The 22,873-nt window shown below is 43.4% G+C and overlaps 3 protein-coding genes across 3 annotated transcripts in view; all 3 read left to right on the top strand.

The window, feature by feature from the left end:
- The window catches only part of LOC121304852 (symplekin-like), a 3,708-nt gene extending 3,626 nt beyond the window's left edge, over nucleotides 1-82 (top strand). Inside the window, exon 5 of the mRNA XM_041236262.1 lies at nucleotides 8-82. Coding sequence (XP_041092196.1) covers nucleotides 8-82 — 75 coding nt within the window. The remainder of the gene's footprint in view (nucleotides 1-7) is intronic.
- An 840-nt stretch (nucleotides 83-922) lies between these two features.
- LOC121304851 (dystrophia myotonica WD repeat-containing protein-like) lies at nucleotides 923-3,295 on the top strand. The gene is made up of 3 exons (XM_041236260.1): nucleotides 923-929; nucleotides 974-2,451; nucleotides 3,248-3,295. Exons 1-3 carry the CDS (start codon nucleotides 923-925, stop codon nucleotides 3,293-3,295), a joined length of 1,533 nt encoding a protein of 510 aa, XP_041092194.1.
- A 2,728-nt stretch (nucleotides 3,296-6,023) lies between these two features.
- Nucleotides 6,024-19,919, top strand: clptm1 (CLPTM1 regulator of GABA type A receptor forward trafficking). The gene is made up of 14 exons (XM_041236307.1): nucleotides 6,024-6,126; nucleotides 9,765-9,847; nucleotides 10,620-10,743; nucleotides 12,650-12,808; nucleotides 13,090-13,207; nucleotides 13,597-13,682; nucleotides 14,156-14,276; nucleotides 14,429-14,673; nucleotides 15,239-15,332; nucleotides 15,720-15,910; nucleotides 16,699-16,794; nucleotides 16,982-17,117; nucleotides 17,608-17,775; nucleotides 19,600-19,919. The coding sequence occupies exons 1-14, from the start codon at nucleotides 6,073-6,075 to the stop codon at nucleotides 19,770-19,772; spliced, it is 1,848 nt and encodes a 615-aa protein (XP_041092241.1). The 5' UTR covers nucleotides 6,024-6,072; the 3' UTR covers nucleotides 19,773-19,919.
- Nucleotides 19,920-22,873: the final 2,954 nt, after the last annotated feature.

Raw genomic sequence — 22,873 nt, 5'->3', positions numbered from 1 at the left:
TCTCAAGGCAGCGCTGGAGGAGCAGAAGGCAGCCGTGGAGGAGATGGAGGACATGGAGGAGGAGGAAGAGGAGGATGACTGACCTCCCCACGTCACCCAGCTCCTCCCCCAGTCACCCAGCTCCTCCCCCAGTCACCCAGCTCCTCCCCTGTCACCCAGCTCCTCCCACAGTCACCCACCTCCTTCCCCACTCACCCAGCTCCTCCCCTGTCACCCAGCTCCTTCCACAGTCACCCACCTCCTTCCCCACTCACCCAGCTCCTCCCCCAGTCACCCAGCTCCTCCCCCTGTCACCACCACCGAGCGTGCTGGAGGCTTTGGAACTTTTTTTTTTATTTACGAGGCTTAATGTATCTTTTTAATGACAAAACTAAATCAAATAAATACATTTGAAACAACAGCTGGAGTAATGCTGTAATTATTTTAAACTAGTGAGTGTATTGGATATAACTGTTTGTGATTTATTTACATGTGTAAGGCATCTTAACATAACGGTAAATGATGCTGCAATAATTTTTAATTGTTACTTGATCAGATAACAGGAAGCCTCTGTAACTAGCAGTGTTGTGTGTTGGTCTGCCAGTAAAGACTCTGCTCCCTGGTGTTGTGAGACTGAAAGCTCTTTAGCCACCAATGCAGACAAGCCTGGCTCTCTCTTCTGCGGAGAGCATGGCTGCTGTTTTGTGCTCACCCTCTTTCATCAGCAAGGTGTGTAAGCTGTCCTGCAGAGACACAGAGAGCATCCACACCCACAAATAGCGACCCAAACAAGCCCAACAAGCTCTCAGAAACCATCAGAAACAAGCCCAATCCCGCTTATTATCAGCGGACTTGTCATCTCAGTTTTGTCTTGTTTGTTGTTGTTGTATTATTTCCAGGTCAAGGCGCCCGTGTTTCCTGTTCAGGTGTGTTTGTACTAAAGATGGCCGGTGATGGAGGCGCTCTGAAGGACTTCAGTGAAATTAAATCGCAGTTCCGGACACGGGAGGGCTTTTACAAACTGGTCACCCTCTCCGATTCCCGGCTCCGGTCCCGGCTCAGTCCCGGGGGGAGGTGGCGGAGCTCCTGGTCCCGCTGCAGCTTCCTCGGCTTCTGCCGCCGCCGCCGCTCCTTCCCTACTCCCCACAGAGGCTGATCGACAAGTCCAAGGTGACGTGCCTCAAGTGGCTGCCCGAGTCGGAACACCTCTTCCTAGCCTCTCACACCAGCGGGACCCTCTACCTGTACAACGTGGGGCACCCGTGTGGCACTGCGGCTCCCCAGTATTTGCTGCTGCGACAGGGCGATGGATTCGCTGTCTACACCTGCAAGGGCAAGACGCCCCGCAACCCGCTGCTCCGCTGGGCTGTGGGCAAGGGCGGGCTCAACGAGTTTGCCTTCTCTCCCGATGGCAGGCACCTGGCCTGCGTGGGGCAGGACGGCTGCCTGCGGGTCTTCCACTTCGACTCCATGGAGCTCCAGGGGGTCATGAAGAGCTACTTCGGGGGGCTGCTCTGCGTGTCCTGGAGCCCCGACGGGAAGTACTTGGCTACGGGCGGGGAAGATGACTTGGTGACGGTGTGGTCCTTAGGGGAGAGCCAGGTCATCGCCAGGGGCCACGGCCACAAGTCCTGGGTCAACGTGGTGGCTTTTGACCCGTTCACCGCCAGCTTGGAAGAGGACGGGTCTGTGGAGTTCAGAGGGACCGAGGAAGACCTTCAGGAGCCCGTTCGCTTTGGGCATGTGCGCAGCAGCAGTACCCTGTCCTGGCTCTCCAAGCACAGCTCCAAAGCGGGCACCTGTGTCACCTACCGCTTCGGCTCCGTGGGCCAGGATACCCAGTTTTGCCTGTGGGACCTGACCGAAGACGTCCTCTATCCTCACCTGCCTCTGTCGCACGCTCGGACGCTGACCAACACCTTCAGCTCTGTAATACATCCTTCAGTCAGCGGGGGGAGCAGTCTCTGCAATCTCGGAGCGACAATCAGCACTGCCACCTCAATCGAGGGCACTGCTGGGCACCACCACCCTCCGCATGGCCCGGCCCTGCCCCGCTCGCTCTCCAGCTCCAACTCCCTGCCCCACCCCGCCGTCACCAACACCAGCAAGGGGCAGGCGGCCTCCGAAGGGGGCGCCCCCTTCAGTGTCGGGCGCTTCGCCACCCTCTCGCTGCAGGAGCGCAAGTCGGACAAGTCCGCGAGCGACAAGGAGCACAAGCGCTACCGCAGCCTGGGGAACATCAGCAAGAGCAACGACAAGATCAACGCGGTGACCCGCAGCAGCCGCCTCGAAGCCGCCAAGGTGCTGGGCACGACCCTGTGCCCGCGCTTGAACGACGTGCCCCTGCTGGAGCCGCTCGTCTGCAAGAAGATCGCCCACGAGCGCCTCTCCATGCTCATGTTCCTCGACGACTGCATCATCACCGCCTGCCAGGAGGGCTTGATCTGCACCTGGGCGCGCCCCGGGAAGGCAGTAAGTGACCATTTTAAACATTCACTGTGGGTACTCGCTATTAAATTGAGTTTACGAACGTGCCCAAGGCAGAGAAACTGACTCTCTTCATCTAAAGTAGCACCCGATGTATTTTTTTTAATGAAAATACATGTGAGCTGTAGCACGTGTTTCTTTCAACACTGCGCATTTGAGACTTCTTTAAATGGAAGGGAAACACTGAATAGGGCTCTGGGTTTATCTGACTCCATTACTGCAGCGTGGGATGAATTGTACTTTTGTTTTCTAGCTTGTTCTAAATTAATGAATATGTTATTATTACATTAGTTTATCTTTGCAACCTGTTCATTGTGTTCTTGCTCTCTCTCTTGCTCTGTGTCTCGCTCCTGCTGTCTCGCTCTGTCTCTTGCTCCTCTCTCTCTCGCTCTCTCTCTCTCGCTCTCTCGCTCTTTCTCTCTCTCTCGCTCTGTCTCTTGCTCCTCTCTGTCGCTGTCTGTCTCTCTCGCTCTGTCTCTTGCTCCTCTCTGTCGCTCTTGCACTCTCTCTCGCTCTGTCTGTCACTCTTTCTCGCTCTCTGTCTCTCACTCTCTCTGTCTCCTGCTCCTCTCTGTCTCTCTCTTGCTCGCTCTCTCTCGCTCTCTCTCACTGTCTCTTGCTCCTCTGTCTCTCGCTCTGTCTTTTGCTCCTCTGTCTTGCTGTCTCTCACTCTCTCTCTCGCTCTCTGTCTCTTGCTCCTCTCTCTCTCTCTCGTGCTCTGTCTCTTGCTCCTCTATCTCTCTCTTGCTCTCTCTCTTGCTCTCTCTCTCTTTCTCTGCAGGCTTTGACAGCACAGAATGGCAGCTCCCCAGGTGGCACGGTGGTGTAGCTGCGATTGAAGCACTGCAGCAGCACCTTTACGGACTCTCTTCACAAACACAGGACTGAGACCCAGCCGCTCAGCCGTGCTGGAAAGCAGAGCCCCTGATCTCCCAGGAGGGTGCGGCTCTGACACATTGCAAAGCTGTGACTCTTGTATTTTATTTATTTATTTTAACACAGAGACTCCATTCATTTATATTGTACATATACAGAATATAAATACAGAGGATTCAATGTATCCAGTCATTTAATATATTAAATATATTGTACATAGTGCAGTTCAAGTTGAATATCCGAGATGGAGTTATTGTTTTGGTAGTGTATGACAGATTCCGATTAATTATGTCGTGTTATTTAAAACAAAATATTTATCTCTTAATAAATGTGCATTCCGAGTTTCAGTGTTGGATAAAAGGAGGATAAAAATGATGTCTTTAATTCCATAAATCTTGCACTTCTGTTCATTATAGGTGAAGTGACTTGCTCAGGGTCACACACAGCGAGTCAGTGGCTGAGCTGAGATTTGAACGAAAACGCGTGTCCCAAAAACGGACCAATCAGCGACTGACACGTCTGAACTTGCTTCTGTGGGCTTTCTGTCCGCTGGGCTACAGGCGAGGCAACAAAAAAGTGCAGTCTGTAACTGCTAAGCCAGTTCAGAAATCCTATTACTTTTTTGTTATAAGAAACTTGCGTTGGGATTTATTTTCTAACAATTAACGTTGGCAACCTTATTACCAAAACGTTTCAACTTGAATCAAATACATTGCTTCTTCTAGACCATTAGGGTGACACAAATACAGAGCAGCAGCCTTTAATAGCGTGGAAAGAACCGAAACAGAACTGTGGTGTTATTAACTCGTTAGGCGCCACTGTCCTCCTTTCAGAATGCAAACTTTTAAAATGAGATTGATTTAGCGGGTGTCAAACTACATAGATACAGCTTGCGTGTAACCCAGATTGGTTTTAACGCCACAGAAAGCCCTGGTATGTAAAATGATTCTTATTTATTTACACTCCTGTGCTGTTGCCTGCAGCTGACTGGGGTAATGTATGCCATGTATCCAAGGGTTCCCTCGTCCAAGGCTGGTTTCACAGAACCCGATTTGACTCTGTTCTTGGATTAGCTAATGGGCTCATATATGAAACCGAAGAAAGAATTGTATTTTTGTAGAAAACTGCCTTTTTGACGCGTAAGTTCTTACCCGTATTTCCCCGATTATAACGGTACACGCCTTTGGTTTCCCACAATGCGGGACAGGCGTTTTAAAGTACTGCCTTTCCAACAAGTATACTACAGAGCAGAAACAGCTGCAAAAAGGAAAAGTCGAGTTATAAATCCGCAGCTGCTGGAAAAGGTAAGGTACAGCGAGTGACTGTTTAGTGAAGCAAAGCGACTTGAGGACAGCGGGCAGAGTCTGCGACACAGCAAAACTCATGCGCTGCGTCGTGTCACCTGGGTGGATTCAAACAAAGTTTGGCAACTTGACACGCTCTTTGTGCTGCTTGAGCAAAATTGTCATACTGTTTCTAAGTGTTGTCAGTGTGTGTTTTTACAAAAGCCACACGGGCAGACTCCAGTGATAACTTGCAGCAGGGAGAGGTTATAGATCAAATAATAAGCATCAATATGGAAAACAACCACCTTAAATGTACGTGCAGCTTGAATTGCTGTAAATAAAGACAGATGTTACTGATTCCGCTGCTGCCAGTAGCAGCACAAGACACCTCAATATCACCACCTTCAGGGCGGGACATCATTTCTTCAAAAGTATTTTTTTTTTTTTACTAGCTGCAGAATTTTGTACTGCTAGAAAGAAAGGATGAACGCTCTACCCAGGTCCGAGCGGATCGCTTACTGGTTTTCAATGGTCACGCTGGTTCAAGAGACTTCACGTTGGTGAGGTGGGTTAATCTATTCAATTAACTACACTGCAGATGAGCACCGATTGCAATCTGAAAGCCGCTGTATCCAGTATGCTGGGAGTTGAGGTCTGGTGAAGCCTGATGTAGAGTCTGGACGGTTCATACCAGATAGAGGGTGACAGACAGGAGGACGAGCACACTCTGCAAAACAGGGTTCTTGTTTTTAGGAGGTCCCTAAACGGCCCCTTTGCTGTAAAATTCCCAAGTTATCCAAAATAAATGCATCATACTGTAGCACGAGCGAATGCTGCTTCATAAAGTAAAATGAAAGCTGCTGAATAATGCTACGTTAATATTGAATTACACACCGGCGCTCTGTAGTTTTCCAGATACTTAACCAAAAAAAAAAAAAAAAAAAAAAAAAAAAAACCTGACAATTGAAAAATGTGATATTTTCGAAATCTAACATGAAATACTGTACTATTATCATGGCTTCCGGCAACATCATATTTTGTATTTTCTTTGATTGCGTGATGTTCAACAAAATATCTAAATTACGTTCCTGTATAGTTTTGTCTCAATTCTACAATTGTAGGTGATTGAGAACATTTGACCACAAATGCACATGAATCTAAATGAATATAATGCGCAACTTGGGCGGGCGTCGACAGCAGCCGTTCACACTATATGAACATAACCCAATACATAACATTTGAATAGGTGACTGTAACAATTCTTAATATATATATAAAGAGAGTGTAGACAGCATATGGGTCAGTGGACTTCTCTACCAATATGGCCGCTCTGGTGGCTTCGCAGTCACCTGGGGTCACGTGACTGTTGTAATCTCGCCGTCGTGCGAGAGGTGGCAGCTCTCGCGAGGCTTCAGTCCGGTCTGTGTGCGGCAGAGGCAGGAAGATGGCGGCGCAGGACGGCGGCTCCGCTCAGCAACTGGCTCTGGGCAACGGCGAGGTGAGAAACAACAGACAGGACGGGACAGGAGTAATACACCGAAGACTACAGTCGCTGTTTTAATTCTAGCGACATTTTGGGGATAAAAAAACCTCTTAAATGAGGCTGTTCGTTGACGTTGCGTCCCTCAGAATTGCCCCCTAGACTCTGCGGATTAAATATGTAAATACAAACCACGCTACAGATATTAACTTGCTTCAATAACACCGGTTTATTTTAATTAGCAGAACTGCCTTTAACTGAATAGCGGGTTAGAAAACACACCCGTCACCCCTCTACGCGTGAGAGCCGGTCCTGTGATTCGCACAATAACTTTAACTCGCCTATTCCGTATTTTAAACACGACAGTCCTCTTGAAATGAGTTTTTAAATCTCCTCACGGTGTCAGCAGCTGTGTTTATTACACCAGCCCCGTTCCCAGACGTCTCAAGCAATTCACAGCAGCGCTGAAGATTGCCAGTGCATGCATTTCGGGTTCAGGTGTATTCGGGTTGACTATTACGAGATTAGCTCAAGATTAGTAGATAGTCTGGAAGCTTTTTTTTTTTTTTTAAGATTCTCAAATTTCAGGCTGTAGCGCAATTTTTTTTGTTCTGGTCAATTGCCTTTTCATGCTTTACCATCGTGAGTCGCAGATAATTGTGTGTGACAGGTTGATGGATTCAGTATTAATGGTAAATACGAGTCTTTTTTTTTTTTTTTTTTTTGTATACAGGGCAAGCTTATTGAAATACAAATGCAAGCTGATGAATTTCCATCTTCGTCTTTTTGTTATTTTTCTGTACAACAGGCAGTCTGTAGCCTGGGGGTGGGGTGGGGTGGGGAGGGTTATTGTATTGTTGTCGGTCTGCAAATAGTGTGGATGGATGCTTTGGCCTAAAATAAGCTAGTTGTTATTTCTTATTAAAAAAATAAAAAGCCACATTTCTTCTGATCAGTAGTGCTGTAAGTAAGGCCGAGTGACAGTTTTACACACCGTCTCTGTAAGGGGGCGGCAGCAGCAGCGTTTGTACTCTGCGAAATGTTGTAGCCATTGTCTGATTTGTAAATGTTTCTTTTTTTTTTTTTTTTTTTTTGTGGCACTGTGTACACGAATATCCCCGTGATTGTGTTTTGTTGAGATGCTGTTTGCTGATAATCGTTAGACTCTTACAATGCCGATAGCAGCCAGTCATTTAAATACTATCCCTGGTTAATTATTACCTGGCATCAGGTTGAACGGGAATGTGATTCGCAGGCCCGTCATGTCTCTTGTGTTTTATATGACCTGCAGTTGAAAGTTCAAACCTTTCTTTGGTGTCAGTTGAGTTTACTGTCGTAAGATCAGCCTTGTGTGTGTGTCTCTTTTCATTTGCAGTGACTTCAGATCAGGCTTGCGCAATGGATAGACTTCCTGGAGCAGTTCATTGTTTGATGTGAGGTGCAAATAGCTAATTAACGATAGAGGGAAAACATTTACTTTCACTGGCTCTGTAAGGTAATAATTACCTTCTGGGCATTGTGGCAGCAAATAATCGCACCAAAAGTAGGGCGTCTGGAATACTCATCTGTCCTGGGTTTCACGTTTAGGAAAACTGTTGAAGCGGATCAGTTTGGTTATCCGCACTTCACACTAGACAGATCAGTTGTCAAGGATATTCTTAATTACAATGCCCGTTGTCCTGAAATTAGTACAGAGATAGTTGGTAACATCGTGACTTTTTATAACTGCTTTGCCCATTTATGAACATACCTTTAATTACAACTGCCCTGTGAGAGGATTCGTGTGTGACAGTTACTGATTTAAGCAAAGGGGGCTTAAAAAGTTGGGCTTTGTTCTGAAGTGCTGTAGCTTGCTGTGGCCTCTGTATGATGAAATAGGCTTCTGTGACAGTTTATAAATGCTCTCGTAGTTTTTGATGTCACAGAAACCCTAGATGGAATTATTTCCCAGTAACTCATCAAAGCCCATCTATTCTGTATATAGATGTGTTTAAGTTCAAAGAGCCAGCTGCCCAGCGTTTTGATGTGTTGTACATGTCTTTCTCAAGGGAGCCTGTGTTTGAATCACAACACTGGAGGTATTTCTAGGTGTTTGACAGCATGATGACTTGTTATTGTTTATATTCAAATCCATGATTTATTCTTGCATAATGGTGTTCTATGTATTGTGACATCATTTTCAGTTATATCTTTAAATCTGTGTTAATTCTAATTAACATTATTTTATATAAACTTATATTTCTATTATCATGCTGGCTCTGAGGATCAGCCTTGATTTGGCCTCCCCAGCACATCAGCGTGCACAACTTTTGAATGAATTGTTTATCTATTTATTTAAATGTTATAAATTTATTGGAATTAATTAGTTCATTCTTTTCTGTTGAGTCCTGCTGGCATAATCACATCCAGTCTATCCATTTACTTTCTACTTTCTTGCATTGGCTAATTTTAGCTGTTCTAATACTACAAACTTTACATCATTCATGTCATGTCCTTGACTGGTGAAGTGCTGTACTATTGGTTCATTCATTTATTTCTAATTAATGAAAGGTGCTTCTGAATTCTTTTATATAAAGTTGTTCCAGTCTCTCCAACATTTTATTTCATCACATTTTTCACAGACTATTCCATAAACAGCATTGCTATTTTTACAGTAGATATTAGTATTTAGTGGACATGTGTTGTTCTTGTGTTTAATTATATTAATTTTTGTCCATGTATTTACACTCTTTACATGTACTAGTGCACGTATTTGTAGAACCTATTCTGTCAATTAATCTTTTATGTTTACTGTGAACTAAAATATCACCTAAATTAGCTGCTTCTTTGAATGCTACAACTGGGGCCTTAAGAAATCCATTTTTCTGAATTATGTAGAATCCACACGTGTTCCCAAATTCTTAGAATTTATCCAGCGTCACTAAAAAAAAAAAAAAAAAGTTTCAAACTCAAACATTTTATGTTCCATTTTCTCTTCAGACCGAAAGATCTTGCCCGGACCCTGTCTGGTTTGATCTTCCACGGTTCAATCACTCGCTTGCTTTAGCAGTTCAGTTTCATCAACGCCCGGCTGATTTTAGATGTGTTTGTTTAACACAGCCTTGTAACACAGGATACTGAAACCTTGCTGGCGAGATTTCCTCTGACCAGAGATCTAGCAGGAGGGCAGTAAATAGATTCTGAAACCCTCTGCATCAGTTCTGCAGCAAAGCTGTCGCATGGATCCGCTTCAAGCAATCATTACGCACGAGGCATCCAGGACTGTTGGAGACCCCTTCTTGAACGCTAAAGTGGCAAATTCCACATGCACCATTTAAAAGTTCCTCACAGTTCTATTTATTCACGCCAGAAAATAAAAAAAAACACATGCTTACATGTTAAGGTAATGTTGATCTAGTGTAGCTTTGTGTTTGAAGGGTTCGTTGGTTTGGTTTGCCTCCACAAGCCCATGTCAGCTGCCGCCACGCTGTTAGGCGTCCCCATGAAACTTGTAAACTCCCACTGCTGTACGTCGATCTTTAGGCTGTGTCGGGGTGGGATACCCGTGGGCTTCACCCGGTTCATTGTGGAAATAGCCTGGAAAACAAAACATAAACAAAAGCACGATCCTGAAATCCTCCTAAACGATCCTCCTTTTCTCTCTGTCCCTGTTACAGGTGAACAGCAATGGAGCTGCACAGGAGCAGCCACCAGCTCAGCCTCCCAACGCCTGGCAGGTCATCAAGGGGGTCCTCTTCAGGTACCACTGCAGCTCCCTTCGCTGTTAAGAACAGGGGCTATGTTTTAAGCCCACTACTAAAAATAAAATCTGTTATTGAATAAAATAACATCCATAAAAATGCCAGTTCATTGTCAAGCATTGCTAGTTTATGAAGGCCTTAAGTACATTTACCAACAAAATTGTGTCTCTGTGGGGAACAGAAAGATTAGTTATTCTTGCTTCTTGCAGGTCAAATGGGAATGAGTGAAGTCTAGGAGATATAGCTAACCTAAGTTGAGAGTTAATTTAGAATTGGCTTCCTGGTACGCGGCAAGATGCATTTAAAATTCAGAAAGCAGCAGCTGCATGCAAATAAACAATTGGACGGGAACTACCGTCTGTTTTGAGGCGCTGCAATTGGGTTTGCTTCTTGTGACATTAATATAGTTCTCTAGCTCAGCACAAGCTCCAGCGTGCTTCAGCTGCTCGTTCCTCGGCTGGCTGAGGCTTTGCTCCAGCATCGAGTCATCCACTTTCACTTCTGGAAGAAAGGCTTTGGAAGTGAAATGAGAAATGGGCTGCTGAGCACCATTTTAAACAGGCAAAGATAATGACTGGGTAACAGGATACAGTACTGAGAGAGGGATGTGCACCTAACTGAATTGAAGAAGCATTCTGGCTGTAAATCTTCGCTCTTAGATACTTTTGCAAGCAGACGTTGTTGTTTTAATTCTGATGTTGTAAATGATACATCTCCTGAATGGTTTGAACACTGCTCACTCTTTCTCTCTCTCTCTCCCTCTCCCGGTAGGATTTTTATCATCTGGGCGATCAGCAGTTGGTTCCGCCGTGGGTCCTCCGCTCCGGATCAAACCAGTCCGACGGGAGCGCCGCAAGTTCCCAGCCGGAACCTCTTCCCCAGGGACACGCTCATGGTAAAGGAACAACAAGTAATCCCAGTGCCAGCCGCGGCATCGCTGCACGCGGGTGAAGAACATGAAGCCAATGGGAAGTGTGTCCCCGTGCATTGTGAAGTCCCTGCTCAGTGGTGCTGGCACAAAGTACACTTTATCTGAGGGGCTGGTGGGAATGTAATGCTAATGTAAGGGCTGCTGACCTTGGTGTGGCCCCATTGATTCACTTTCTTTGTTCTAGGTAATAGTGTTTTCAAGGTATAGCAGTGTTGGAACAGTATAATATAAACCAGGCTGTCAAACATCCCTTTAATCTTGTGACAGACAGACAGACGGATCTTTCCCTTCCTCTTCTGTTTCCCATATCCATTTAAAAAGGGGCTTCCTGTATAATAATTCACACTTTGACACAAATGCCAGTTTAAAGACCTACTTTTTTCTAACCCAGAAGCAGTGGTTGTCCCCTCCAGAGAGTAGCTTTTGGTTTTTAAATGTGTTTGTTGTGTGAAGTTAGAGTAATTGTATACGTTTGAATGTATAGGACTTTATACCCTACTTGATTTTATAAGTTACTTTTATTGAAAGATTAATAATTGAATTGACGTTTGGACATTTTTTCCTTTTGTTAAGCGCTGGATTCATTCTACACTGCCCTCCCAGGTCTGAAAATTAGTAGCAGTTCTCTTTTATCTGTCCGCAGCTAGTCAAGACACTGCATGTATCTCAGGAAGCTTGCTGTTAACACATTTAGAATACTGTTCTTGCTGGAGACGTTGTCCAAGGAGCTCTTAAACATAATAAATACTTGCATACACACACAATCTAGATAAATCCAGCCTCTCAGATAACAGGTGTTCAGCCAGCTAGCTCCACTCTAGCTGTCCCTTTTGCTTGAGCCAATTATCAGCTCAGTCAAGTGTAGGCTATAGTATCTCTGCTTCAGAAAATAAGTATGAAGCTATGCATGTTCATTTTCTCTTGGATAGGGTGTGTAATGGCTACGTCATTTTGGGCTTCAACGATTGCCACATGGAGTGCAAGGCAATAAGACAGTGTCTTGTGGGTATTTTTAAACATCTTGCTTTGAGGCAAGTGCTGATGAAACATGGCTGTGTCATAACATCCTTATACCCTGAAGACTTGCCTTTGATAATGTAGTCTGCTGAAGTCAGATTGCACTTAGATGGGGTTTTTTTGCATATAAAGAGCTGAAGGCAAGGGGTTTATTTTTTGGATACCCTGAGGCTTAATTCCCTGCTCTGCCTAGTGTCTTACTTGCCTAGTCAGTTTCTTATTTATTGCCTAAATAAGCCCAGGCTACAGTAAACAGTGGTCTCCTTCACACTGGCACACAGTGGGCTCTTGTGAAGCGTCTTTGGCGTGGCTGTACCCTTTTTTCTGTTCTTGTTTGAATTCTGTACAAAGCAGAAACATATCTTCTGTTGTAGGTAAACTCCAGTTCCTTTGTTTTATATAGAATGTTTTCCTCCTCAGGTTGTAACCAGTAACACCTGAACTCCACAAACTAACCACAACTTTAAACTGGAAAGCTTCATGAAGGTTGGCCTTGCGTAGGCTGTTATCTGGTTTTGCGTAAGAACATACATTGTACAAAACTTGGCAGCCCTTTGTCCTGTCAGAGCTCGTCTGGTTCCAATGAGCTTACTGGTCTCAGAACTGTTAATTTGGATCTTAAGGATCCCAGTGATTCAGTGACTAGGTAGCCCATTCCATACCCTTGCCACGCAGTGTGAATGCCAAGTCAAAATAAATACCCTCGTCTCTCTGTACCTGATTTTCAAATAACTTTAAGAGCTGTGCTGTTCCAGCTTGCTGCTGTGTGTGGAGTATCTGTAGCTACTGTTTTAAAGATTCAAAACCTTGTTCTGTATTATATCCTCTGTACGTGTTTTTGATTTTTCCCTAGGACCTCCATATTTACATCTCAGAAAGTGAGCACTTTACAGATTTTAACAACACTGAAGCGCTCTTGTGGGGGCAGACAGACCTGGTGTACGGAGACTGGTCGAGCGGTGAAAACGGAGACGGCTGTTACGAACGCTATCAGGAGATAGACATTCCCGAGGTGCGTTCCAAGTGCACTGACGCGCTGCAGTGTAGCTCTGCCATACAGTAGTTCAGGACAGACTCTTTATAACGCATGACACGTTTCTGTAGAGTGTGGCTTCTGTAAAACGCTGCATGTTACATATTTCTGTTGGCAGATTATTGAGACCTCAAATGTGTCCAACCAAAAATGTTTCCAGTAGCTAGCTATTTTAGGAAATTATACCGTTGCATGTTAGGAGATCCCCCCCCCCACTTATTCAAACAAGTAGAACATTATCCTTCTGTTTGTCCTGGCAGAGTGTGAAACAGAATGGGTCTGTGTACATCCATGTCTACTTCACCAAGAGTGGCTTCCACCCAGATCCTAAACGCAAGGGGCAGTACAGACGCCTGGCGACCGTCCACATGTCACGAAGTGAGAGTTTTATTTTTTTTTAACTTGCGTTTATGGGAAAACCCTTTAATCTAAAAAAAAAAAAAAATCAACATTTCTATTCATTATCTAAACTGCGATGGAGCTAAATACTACAACAGCTCCTTTTAAAATCACGATAAGCAATGGCCCACTCTACATGCGGTAAAGCTGCATGTTGGTATTCATAGCCTTAACACAAAGGGATCAATTTTAAACTGTCCTTGAAATCAGTGGATCGTTTGAGCCAGTCGTTCTGTTTTTGCACACAGGTTAATTAACCCGAAATTGTTAGTGTTAGTCGCTGAAATATATAGAGGGTATCCATACATCTGCACACTACTGTAAATAATAAGCAAATTGTGTGTTTGTTTGGTTTTTTTGTTTCTCAGTGCTGAATAAATACAAACGCAAAAGATTTCTGAAAACAAAGAACCTGCTCACGGGGGAGACTGAAACGGATCCCGAGATAATTAAGGTATTTATATCGTGCAACACTTGGCTTACAAAAGCGCATCAGAAGTTGTGAAGACTGATTGAATATTCAGTGATGTTCGTCTTGCATTTTCGGGAATTAGTATAGACTCCTGTGGCATTGCAGTGTCACCCATTCCAGTTAATATGTCCTTGTTTAGCCACAGTGTAGTGATTACAAGCTCAGGTGTGTCTTATTAAACTCACAGTAAAACCAGGAATGAATCAAACTGCTTTGCAATGGGAGTCTTGTTTCCATCCCTGCATGTACATGAAAACTGCATTCTCAGGATACCATGAAATGTATTTATCAGTGATTAACCCTTAGTGGTCCATTTATTCAGTGCTTGTCAGGCATGCTGAAACACGTGCTGTTAAATATATATTTTTTTTCAGAGTAAAACAGGTTTTAAAAGGCATTGAATCGCAAAAGGACATTCAGTACTGCATCTCCACATACACTTTTTCTGTTTCTAGCGTGCTGAGGATTACGGTCCAGTTGAGGTAATCTCTCACTGGCATCCCAACGTGACTGTAAGCATGGTGGATGATCACACAGCCTGGGTGAAGGGAGCCGTGCCTCCTCCTCTAGATCAGTGTAAGAATAAGCGCTCCTTTACTGGAACCACGTACGTTACGTTTTTACTTAAATTAAATTTCATTCCAGGCTGCAGCATTTTGTTTAACAGGTTGACTTTTACTACAAAGGCCACTCTTCTGACTCGTGTACGCCTTTTGCTCTTTGGGTAGATGTGAAGTTTGACGCAGTAAGTGGCGACTACTTCCCTATTGTGTATTTCAACGACTACTGGAACCTGCAGAAGGATTACTTCCCCATCAACGAAACGGTGGAGAAGCTGCCCCTGAGGCTTGTGTACTGCCCGCTGTCTCTGTGGCGCTGGCAGCTGTACACCGCTCAGAGCACCAAGTCTCCCTGGAACTTCCTGGGGGAGGACTTGTACGAGCAGTCCGACGAGGACCAGGACTCTGTCAAGGTCGGTACAAGACACTAGAGGTTTCTGTGTGTTACTCGAATACACAAAATGTATAAATGATTACAGTGAAGTGCCTCACGCTCGCTGAAGATAATGCTTGCTATACATAATACCAAAATACATAATGTGTAACAAAATAACAGTGCTATTTCACAGTGCTTCAGTAAGTAGCTCTTTTTATTAGCGGAGTAGAAGACAAGCAAAGTGTGGATGTTACTGTTTGTGTACTTTGGTCCCCAAACAAAACTTGCTTCATATATAAAAAAAAAAGTTCAAATCGGACTGGAATTTTTCTAAGCGTATTTATTGACTGCAGTCTCGTTCGTGTTCAGTTTTAGTATCTGTTTCCTTATTCATATTAACAGCGGTTTAGTATAAATATTGATACCATCGCCGCCGCCGAGACTGCATTGTGTGATAGCGCAGGTTTAACAATTGAGAATGGGTTTGCCCGACCACTGGTGTTCAACAGCCACCTCCACTCTCAAAATAAAGTGCAGTTCTGTGGTTTTGATCTGTTTTTGTAACGCAGTGGATCGACTGAGGTAAATGGTGACTCTTTCAGGTGGCTCTCCTGGAAACAAATCCTTATCTTCTGGGGGTGACGATCGTTGTGTCAATCGTGCACAGCGTCTTCGAGTTCCTGGCCTTCAAGAATGGTATTCATATTGATTATAAAGCAGAACAGTGACTAGTAGCAAGTTTACCAAACGATACCTGCAGACATGGCATTAATCAGTGTAAAATGTGACGTGGTACAAACTATGTATTTATTAAATGCATGTTTTTGAGGCCACTCACACAAAGGGAGGATTTGTCTAAATATATTTATCCTTCATGACTGCGAATCAATGCTAAAGTGTCTGTTCTCCTGTTCAAAATAGTGTCATTAAATTCATGATTGTGTGTGTCCCAGACAGCTGGATACAACTCATCCTAAGCTTATCTAGACATTCTCTTGTGCTATTGTGAAAGACTGGGTGAACTGTCACCATTTTGAAATGACAGGCGCGTGTGTGAGGTGTGTCGGTGCGTTCTCTCTTCAGATATCCAGTTCTGGAACAGTCGGCAGTCTATGGAGGGGCTCTCCGTGCGCTCAGTGTTCTTCGGGGTCTTCCAGTCCCTCATCGTGCTTCTCTACATCCTCGACAACGAGACCAACTTCGTGGTCCAGGTCAGCATCTTCATCGGTCTGCTCATCGACTTCTGGAAGATCACCAAGGTTGTGGACGTCAGGGTAAGCAGGGGGGGTGAAGAGAGAGGGAACTCCTCAAAATGTTGCACTGTAAACGGAATTAGAAATCGACAGAGTGGTGTCCTGCTTTTCCGGCAGTGATACCGAAAGCGTGCTTTACAGTACCCGCTGAGGTCTCGCGATACTGCTGCAGGCAGGCAAGGTTTTTGGTTGAGTGTGTTTCAGGAATGACCAGACGCTGCCGATGTGTCTGAAATGCATATGCTCCGTTTATCAATCCTATTGAAGCTCAGGGATGTGATGTTTACTGAATATGGATTTGTTGATTTTATTTTTTTTATTTGAAACATTCTTCGCGCTTCAAAACAATGTTTATTCAATAATTGGTTTAAAAGAGTATAAACCAGTTCAACCGTGTTTTATGTCGGGAGGGTACGTTTGCACCACCTGCTGGAGTTTTGTGTTTTCACAAGCAATGCTTTGTTTGGTTTTTAAGTGTCCGGCAGTTTGTCACGTCATGGTAGCCCCGTCTCCATGATATTCAAGTGCCCAGTACTGGAGTCCTGATCTATCGTGTATAGATGTTCTCCCTTGCGTAGTACATACAGCACAATCCTGCAGTTAGAATACAATAACACTTTATTAGCAGCTCACAAATAGTCTTATTTTTGTGTGTGTTGTTATGTTGTGTAGGGTGTCTGCTAACAAATCATTTTGCTCAGTTGAGTAGCCAGTACTGCAGATGACAACTCGTGCGGTCCCCCTCAGGGGTATCCTCCAGTACATTTGAAAATGAAATCTAGTGATGCTGCTGTTTGTCTCCTGAACAGCTGGACAGAGAAAACAGAGTAGCAGGAATATTCCCACGCTTGACTTTCAACGACAAATCAACGTATGTGCAGTCTTCTACCAAAATGTACGATGCTGTAAGTGTGACCTGCGTGGTTTTTTTTTTTTTTTTTTGTGTGTGTTTTAATGAAAATTACAAATGATGTTGATTGCGTGTTTTTGCATTGTGTCATTAACTGCACCCTGCATTTTGCGTTCCCTTTTTCTATTTGTGCTGGAAGCATGCCGTGAAATCCAGTTTAATTGCATTGCATTCCTTTTCAGATGGCGTTTAGGTACCTGTCCTGGCTTCTCTACCCCTTGCTTGGCTGCTATGCTGTCTACAGTTTGTTGTACAATGAGCACAAAAGCTGGTACTCGTGGGTGCTGGGCTTGCTCTATGGCTTTTTGCTAACCTTTGGTAAATATCCTCTTACGTTTTCTGTAGTAATTAATAATGAAGACTGATTGAGCTGAATTTGCTGAAACCCGATACGGAATCTGAGTCATTTGTGGCTCTATTGGGAGCTTCTGCAGTTTGGCTTTTGTCCACTAGGTGTTGCTATTGACCCAAAAAACTGCAGTATTTAAATCAGGGCTTCTCAAACTCGGTCCTGTGGACCCCCTGTGGCTGCTGGCTTTCAATTACTGAACTCGACCCTTAATCGAACTGATAATTTGCTTAATTAGAGCTTTGTACTTGTTTTCAGCTCTTAAACAGTTGCCGTTCAAGTTATTATAAAATGTTACAGCTAACTTGAAATACGCAGGTGTTCATAAACTGTGATAACATTATGATGCGCGAAAATAAAGATGCAACATTAATTTATTAATTAATGCTAGTCGAGTAATGTGGAAAGTAATTTCAAGTTGCCCGTATTAAACTTGTGTGATTTGTATGTGTTTCCTAGGGTTCATCACAATGACCCCACAGCTGTTCATTAACTACAAGATGAAGTCAGTGGCTCACCTCCCCTGGAGGATGCTCACGTACAAAGCACTGAACACCTTCATTGACGACCTCTTTGCCTTCGTCATCAAGATGCCCATGATGTACAGAATAGGCTGCCTCCGAGATGGTGAGCGCCCTGCCTGCTCCCTGGAGACATCTGTCTTGTTAGTCTCTGGAAGTCTCCTCACTGCTTGTAAGAACATAAGAACATAAGAAAGTTTACAAACGAGAGGAGGCCATTCGGCCCATCTTGCTCGTTTGGTTGTTAGTAGCTTATTGATCCCAAAATCTCATCAAGCAGCTTCTTGAAGGATCCCAGGGTGTCAGCTTCAACAACATGACTGGGGAGTTGATTCCAGACCCTCACAATTCTCTGTGTAAAAAAGTGTCTCCTATTTTCTGTTCTGAATGCCCCTTTTTCTAAACTCCATTTGTGACCCCTGGTCCTTGTTTCTTTTTTCAGGCTGAAAAAGTCCCTTGCGTCCACACTGTCAATACCTTTTAGAATTTTGAATGCTTGAATTAGGTCGCCACGTAGTCTTCTTTGTTCAAGACTGAACAGATTCAATTCTTTTAGCCTGTCTGCATATGACATGCCTTTTAAGCCCGGAATAATTCTGGTCGCTCTTCTTTGCACTCTTTCTAGAGCAGCAATATCTTTTTTATAGCGAGGTGACCAGAACTGCACACAATATTCAAGATGAGGTCTTACAAGTGCATTGTACAGTTTTAACATTACTTCCTTCCCTTGATTTAAATTCAACACTTTTCACAATGTATCCGAGTATCTTGTTAGCCTTTTTTATAGCTTCCCCACATTGCCTAGATGAAGACATTTCTGAGTCAACAAAAACTCCTAGGTCTTTTTCATAGATTCCTTCTCCAATTTCAATATCTCCCATATGATATTTATAATGTACATTTTTATTTCCTGCGTGCAGTACCTTACACTTTTCTCTATTAAATGTCATTTGCCATGTATCTGCCCAGTTCTGAATCTTGTCTAGATCATTTTGAATGACCTTTGCTGCTGCAACAGTGTTTGCCACTCCTCCTACTTTTGTGTCGTCTGCAAATTTAACAAGTTTGCTTACTATACCAGAATCTAAATCATTAATGTAGATTAGGAATAGCAGAGGACCTAATACTGATCCCTGTGGTACACCGCTGGTTACCACACTCCATTCTGAGGTTTTTCCTCTAATCAGTACTTTCTGTTTTCTACATGTTAACCACTCCCTAATCCATGTACATGTGCTTCCTTGAATCCCAACTGCGTTCAGTTTGAGAATTAATCTTTTGTGCGGGACTTTGTCAAAAGCTTTCTGGAAATCTAAATAAACCATATCATATGCTTTGCAATTATCCATTATCGATGTTGCATCCTCAAAAAAATCAAGCAAGTTAGTTAGGCACGATCTCCCTTTCCTAAAACCATGTTGACTGTCTCCCAGTACTCTGTTACCATATAGGTAATTTTCCATTTTGGCTCTTATTATAGTTTCCATAAGTTTGCATATAATAGAAGTCAGGCTTACTGGTCTGTAGTTACCTGGTTCAGTTTTGTTTCCCTTTTTGTGGATCGGTATTACGTTTGCAATTTTCCAGTCTGTCGGTACCACCCCTGTGTCAAGAGACTGCTGCATGATCTTGGTTAGCTTAGCTCCTGCCGTTATCGAAAGGGCAGATTGACCCCCGACCCAAATGATTTTTGCCCACAGAATCATGTTCATGAAAGTTGGTATGTGTGTTGTTTTCTCATTTTTTTTGGAACTGCAGGCGAAAACACTCCAATGCTTGTTTCTGTAAATATAGCCAGGAGTGTGTATATTCAAGGCTTGTCTAGTTAAACTTTAGGAATACACCAAAGTCGTCTTTGCCAGCTTCTATGGTAAAAATCGTATGTTGTATTTCGTGAGTTTTCAATGTTCCCTGTTTCTCTCCCAAACAGATGTAGTGTTTTTCATTTACCTGTATCAGCGCTGGATATACAGAGTGGACCCGACTCGAATGAACGAGTTTGGAACGAGTGGCGAGGAACCCGGGCAGATTGCTGGCACAGAGAGTGAATCTGCAGCAGCAGCAATAACAGACAAACCAGACGGGCAGAAGAAGAACGACTAGCAGTCCTGCTTCACGAAAGAATTCAAACCAAGAGTCAGGGGTGATAACAGGGAATGGGCAGAAAACAAAGCAACAGCTTCTGAGATCTGGGATCGGACTTCGTATATATATATATATATATATATATATATATATATATATATATATAGATATATATATAAATATTCCAGTTAACTTCTGTGTTTTATTTGGTGAAGTAAAAATGTGACCTACTGTTTTTTGTTTGGGGTGGGGGTGGGTACAGCACACAAAGGTCGGTTTTTAAAGAGTAGACACTTCATTATTACGCCAAATCAGTGTGAATTCCATGCCGTTGTGTCGAATGTTGTGTCATCTGCGACAGCGGTCTAACAACACTTAAGGTTTGCAACACTCTTACAACACATGGGCCACCTTCTCAAAAACCCCAAACTAAGACTGCCATTTTAGTACCCGGTGGAAGAATTTCCCGGGGGGGACGGTATGGATCAAGCCTTGATGTTTGGAATAACGAACCAAGTTTGAACTACAAACCTTAATTGCTTGGCGAAAACCGATTTTATAGCTAATGAATTCCCTGCTGCCAAGCGGTTTCTGTTATATGTGCCGGAATTGTACAGAATCAGTGCTTGTATGTGAACTATACAGGTGTCCATTGTTTAACAATAGTTGATGTGGCATAATAATTCATTACCCAGACCGATAATTTAGAACGGTCTTGACACTTAAAATATGTGTTTAAAAAAGTAATAATCTGCTTTTGTTTCTATGCGTTTTTTTTTTTTTTTTGATTCTCCTGTGGTCTCAACTTTGGTTTGTTTTGCAAATGTTTTTTTTTTTTTTTTTTTCTAAATAGAATCCATCAGTCTTGAATTATAAGAAGGCCCTTTCGTGGATAGAAACACTGCAAAACATTGAACGTAACAGTGAGCAATAAAAAAAAAACAAACATCAGAATTCAATCAATGAAACGGTCCAATAGTAAAACGACGAGACTGAGTCAGAACTTCATTCTGATGTTGGGTTTTCAGTCTTGTTTTAAAAGCAGCAGCAGGGGCTTCCCTTGCAGAACTAGGCAGGTCAATCCATAATGTAGGGGCTTTATAGCTGAATGCTCTACTGCCTGTTTACTTTTTAATTATAGGAACAATAAGTAGCCAGGCATCCTGCGATCCGAGGGAACGTCTCGGAACATATGGGGTTCAAAGATCATTCAAGTAAGATAGGTCTTATTTAAAGTCTAAAGTGAAAGATTGCTCCTAAACCAGGCAGGAAGCCAGTGCAGAGATTCCAGCACAGGGGTAATGTGTTCTTGTCTCTTAGCCCCTGTTAACTTTAGCAGCAGCGTTTTGTACAGGTTGCAGATGGGAAATAACATGACTACGCGTACCAGAGAATAGGGCGTTACAGTAATCCTAGAAGATACGAAGCATGCATCAGTCTCTGTCAATTTGGAGATCTTTCGTAGATGAAAAAAATATATAATTTAGTAACATTTCTAATGTGCGCTCAAAAGAAAGATCTGGGTCAAAGATCACACCTAAATCTCTAATTTCATCCCCGATTTCAGGCGTAGCCCCCAAAGAAGAGATCAGATAAATGTATGCTTCATTGCATCTGACAGCCCAGAATCTTTACTTCTGTTTTATCGGTACACATCTTTCAACAAGGTGAATTTACTATTTACTTGACTAAGTTTTTGTTTTTTTTCTTTTAAGCATAAGTCCGACCGGACACTACCCTAATGCGAATGCAATTAATTACAGACAGCAAGGTGCATGGATTGGTGAATCTGTGGATGTTATCCACAGGCTTGTGTAATGCAATTTAACACCCAACTTTCAAATTCGTACACCTGAGCTTCAGAAGAATGTCGCTTTTAAAAGTCCTGTTCTGTGCATCCTCGTTTTGTTATTGTCTGTAAAATAGCGGTCATGTGATTAAGCAGAGCCCTGCGCTTCTTCGTGTGTACCAGAATATCAAATTAATAGACAGGCCAGCCATTCACGTGAAACACTGTGCTGGCTGACTGTGAATCCAGGGGGGGTCACAATGAGAGGAATACCACTGACATTAAAAATAAAATAAAAAAGATTAGAATTCCTAATTATGCACATGTACTGTAGTAAGATTATTTACATCTAGAATACAGTTTCTGTTTTAAATCTTGGCAGGCGACAAACTATAGAAATATACTGTTTGCAGTTATTTATATGTTGGGTTCTGCAGACGTCCTTTCAGCAGACCTCGTAAAGCACGTTACTACAGCTTCACGAGCAGAAAACAACGATAAAAAAAATAAGTCTTCGCTATTCAGAAATGTGCGACTGTGGTGAACCAAAGGGTTTTTCCTAGGCGGAGGGTGGGACTCGAAATGCCGGGACCCCCTTGCGCTGAAGGATAGCGCCGATACCGCTGTACAGAAAAAGCCGGCTCACTTGCGGGGGCAGACATCGGCTTATGTCTTCATTAGGGGTAAGATGCATGACTACCTGTGTGACCGGTCCCCTGCTGTGATTTTTCAATCTCCACACTGGAGTTAAATAAAGTTTATACCGCCTGTGGCCGCCTTATTCCCTGTGCTTCAGATTAGCTTCCAAGCTCTGACCTCCCTCCCCTGCTCCCAGGCTGGCCACGAAAGCCAGGTGGATCCCAGGACGGGAAGTATTGTAACAAAAACAAGAAACAACACCATTTAAAAATAAATAAATAGAAAGAAGAAAAAGCGAAGAGCTGAGTGATATTGAAGCCAATCAGTCATTGCTGAAAAATATTAAATTATTTCATGCAGCGCATTCACTGGGGGGTCGAACAGCATGACACCGTTACTGCAAAGCACGGTGCTTTTGCAAAAAAAAAGTAAAACAATGTTGTAGTTCTTGCTTTACCACGAGGTGGCGATGTTTCCCACAATTAGGAATTTCCAAATCTGCAAATTAGCGTGGTCAGGCGCGTCAATGCTGCAGTATATCAGGATCTTGTTAGTAGGATAACAATTAATGAATCTTTCTTAAAACATAGACTTAAAAAAAATGGCTTTACATTAAATAAAAAATTGGTTCAAACGCATGTCCTCTTAAAAACAAAAGTCATTTCTGCTGTAGCTGTCCAAACCAGTGAAT

This window comes from Polyodon spathula, chromosome 40, assembly GCF_017654505.1.
Source record: "Polyodon spathula isolate WHYD16114869_AA chromosome 40, ASM1765450v1, whole genome shotgun sequence".
In the NCBI taxonomy this organism is placed as follows: domain Eukaryota; kingdom Metazoa; phylum Chordata; class Actinopteri; order Acipenseriformes; family Polyodontidae; genus Polyodon; species Polyodon spathula.
This window is presented reverse-complemented; position numbering and strand designations above follow the sequence as displayed.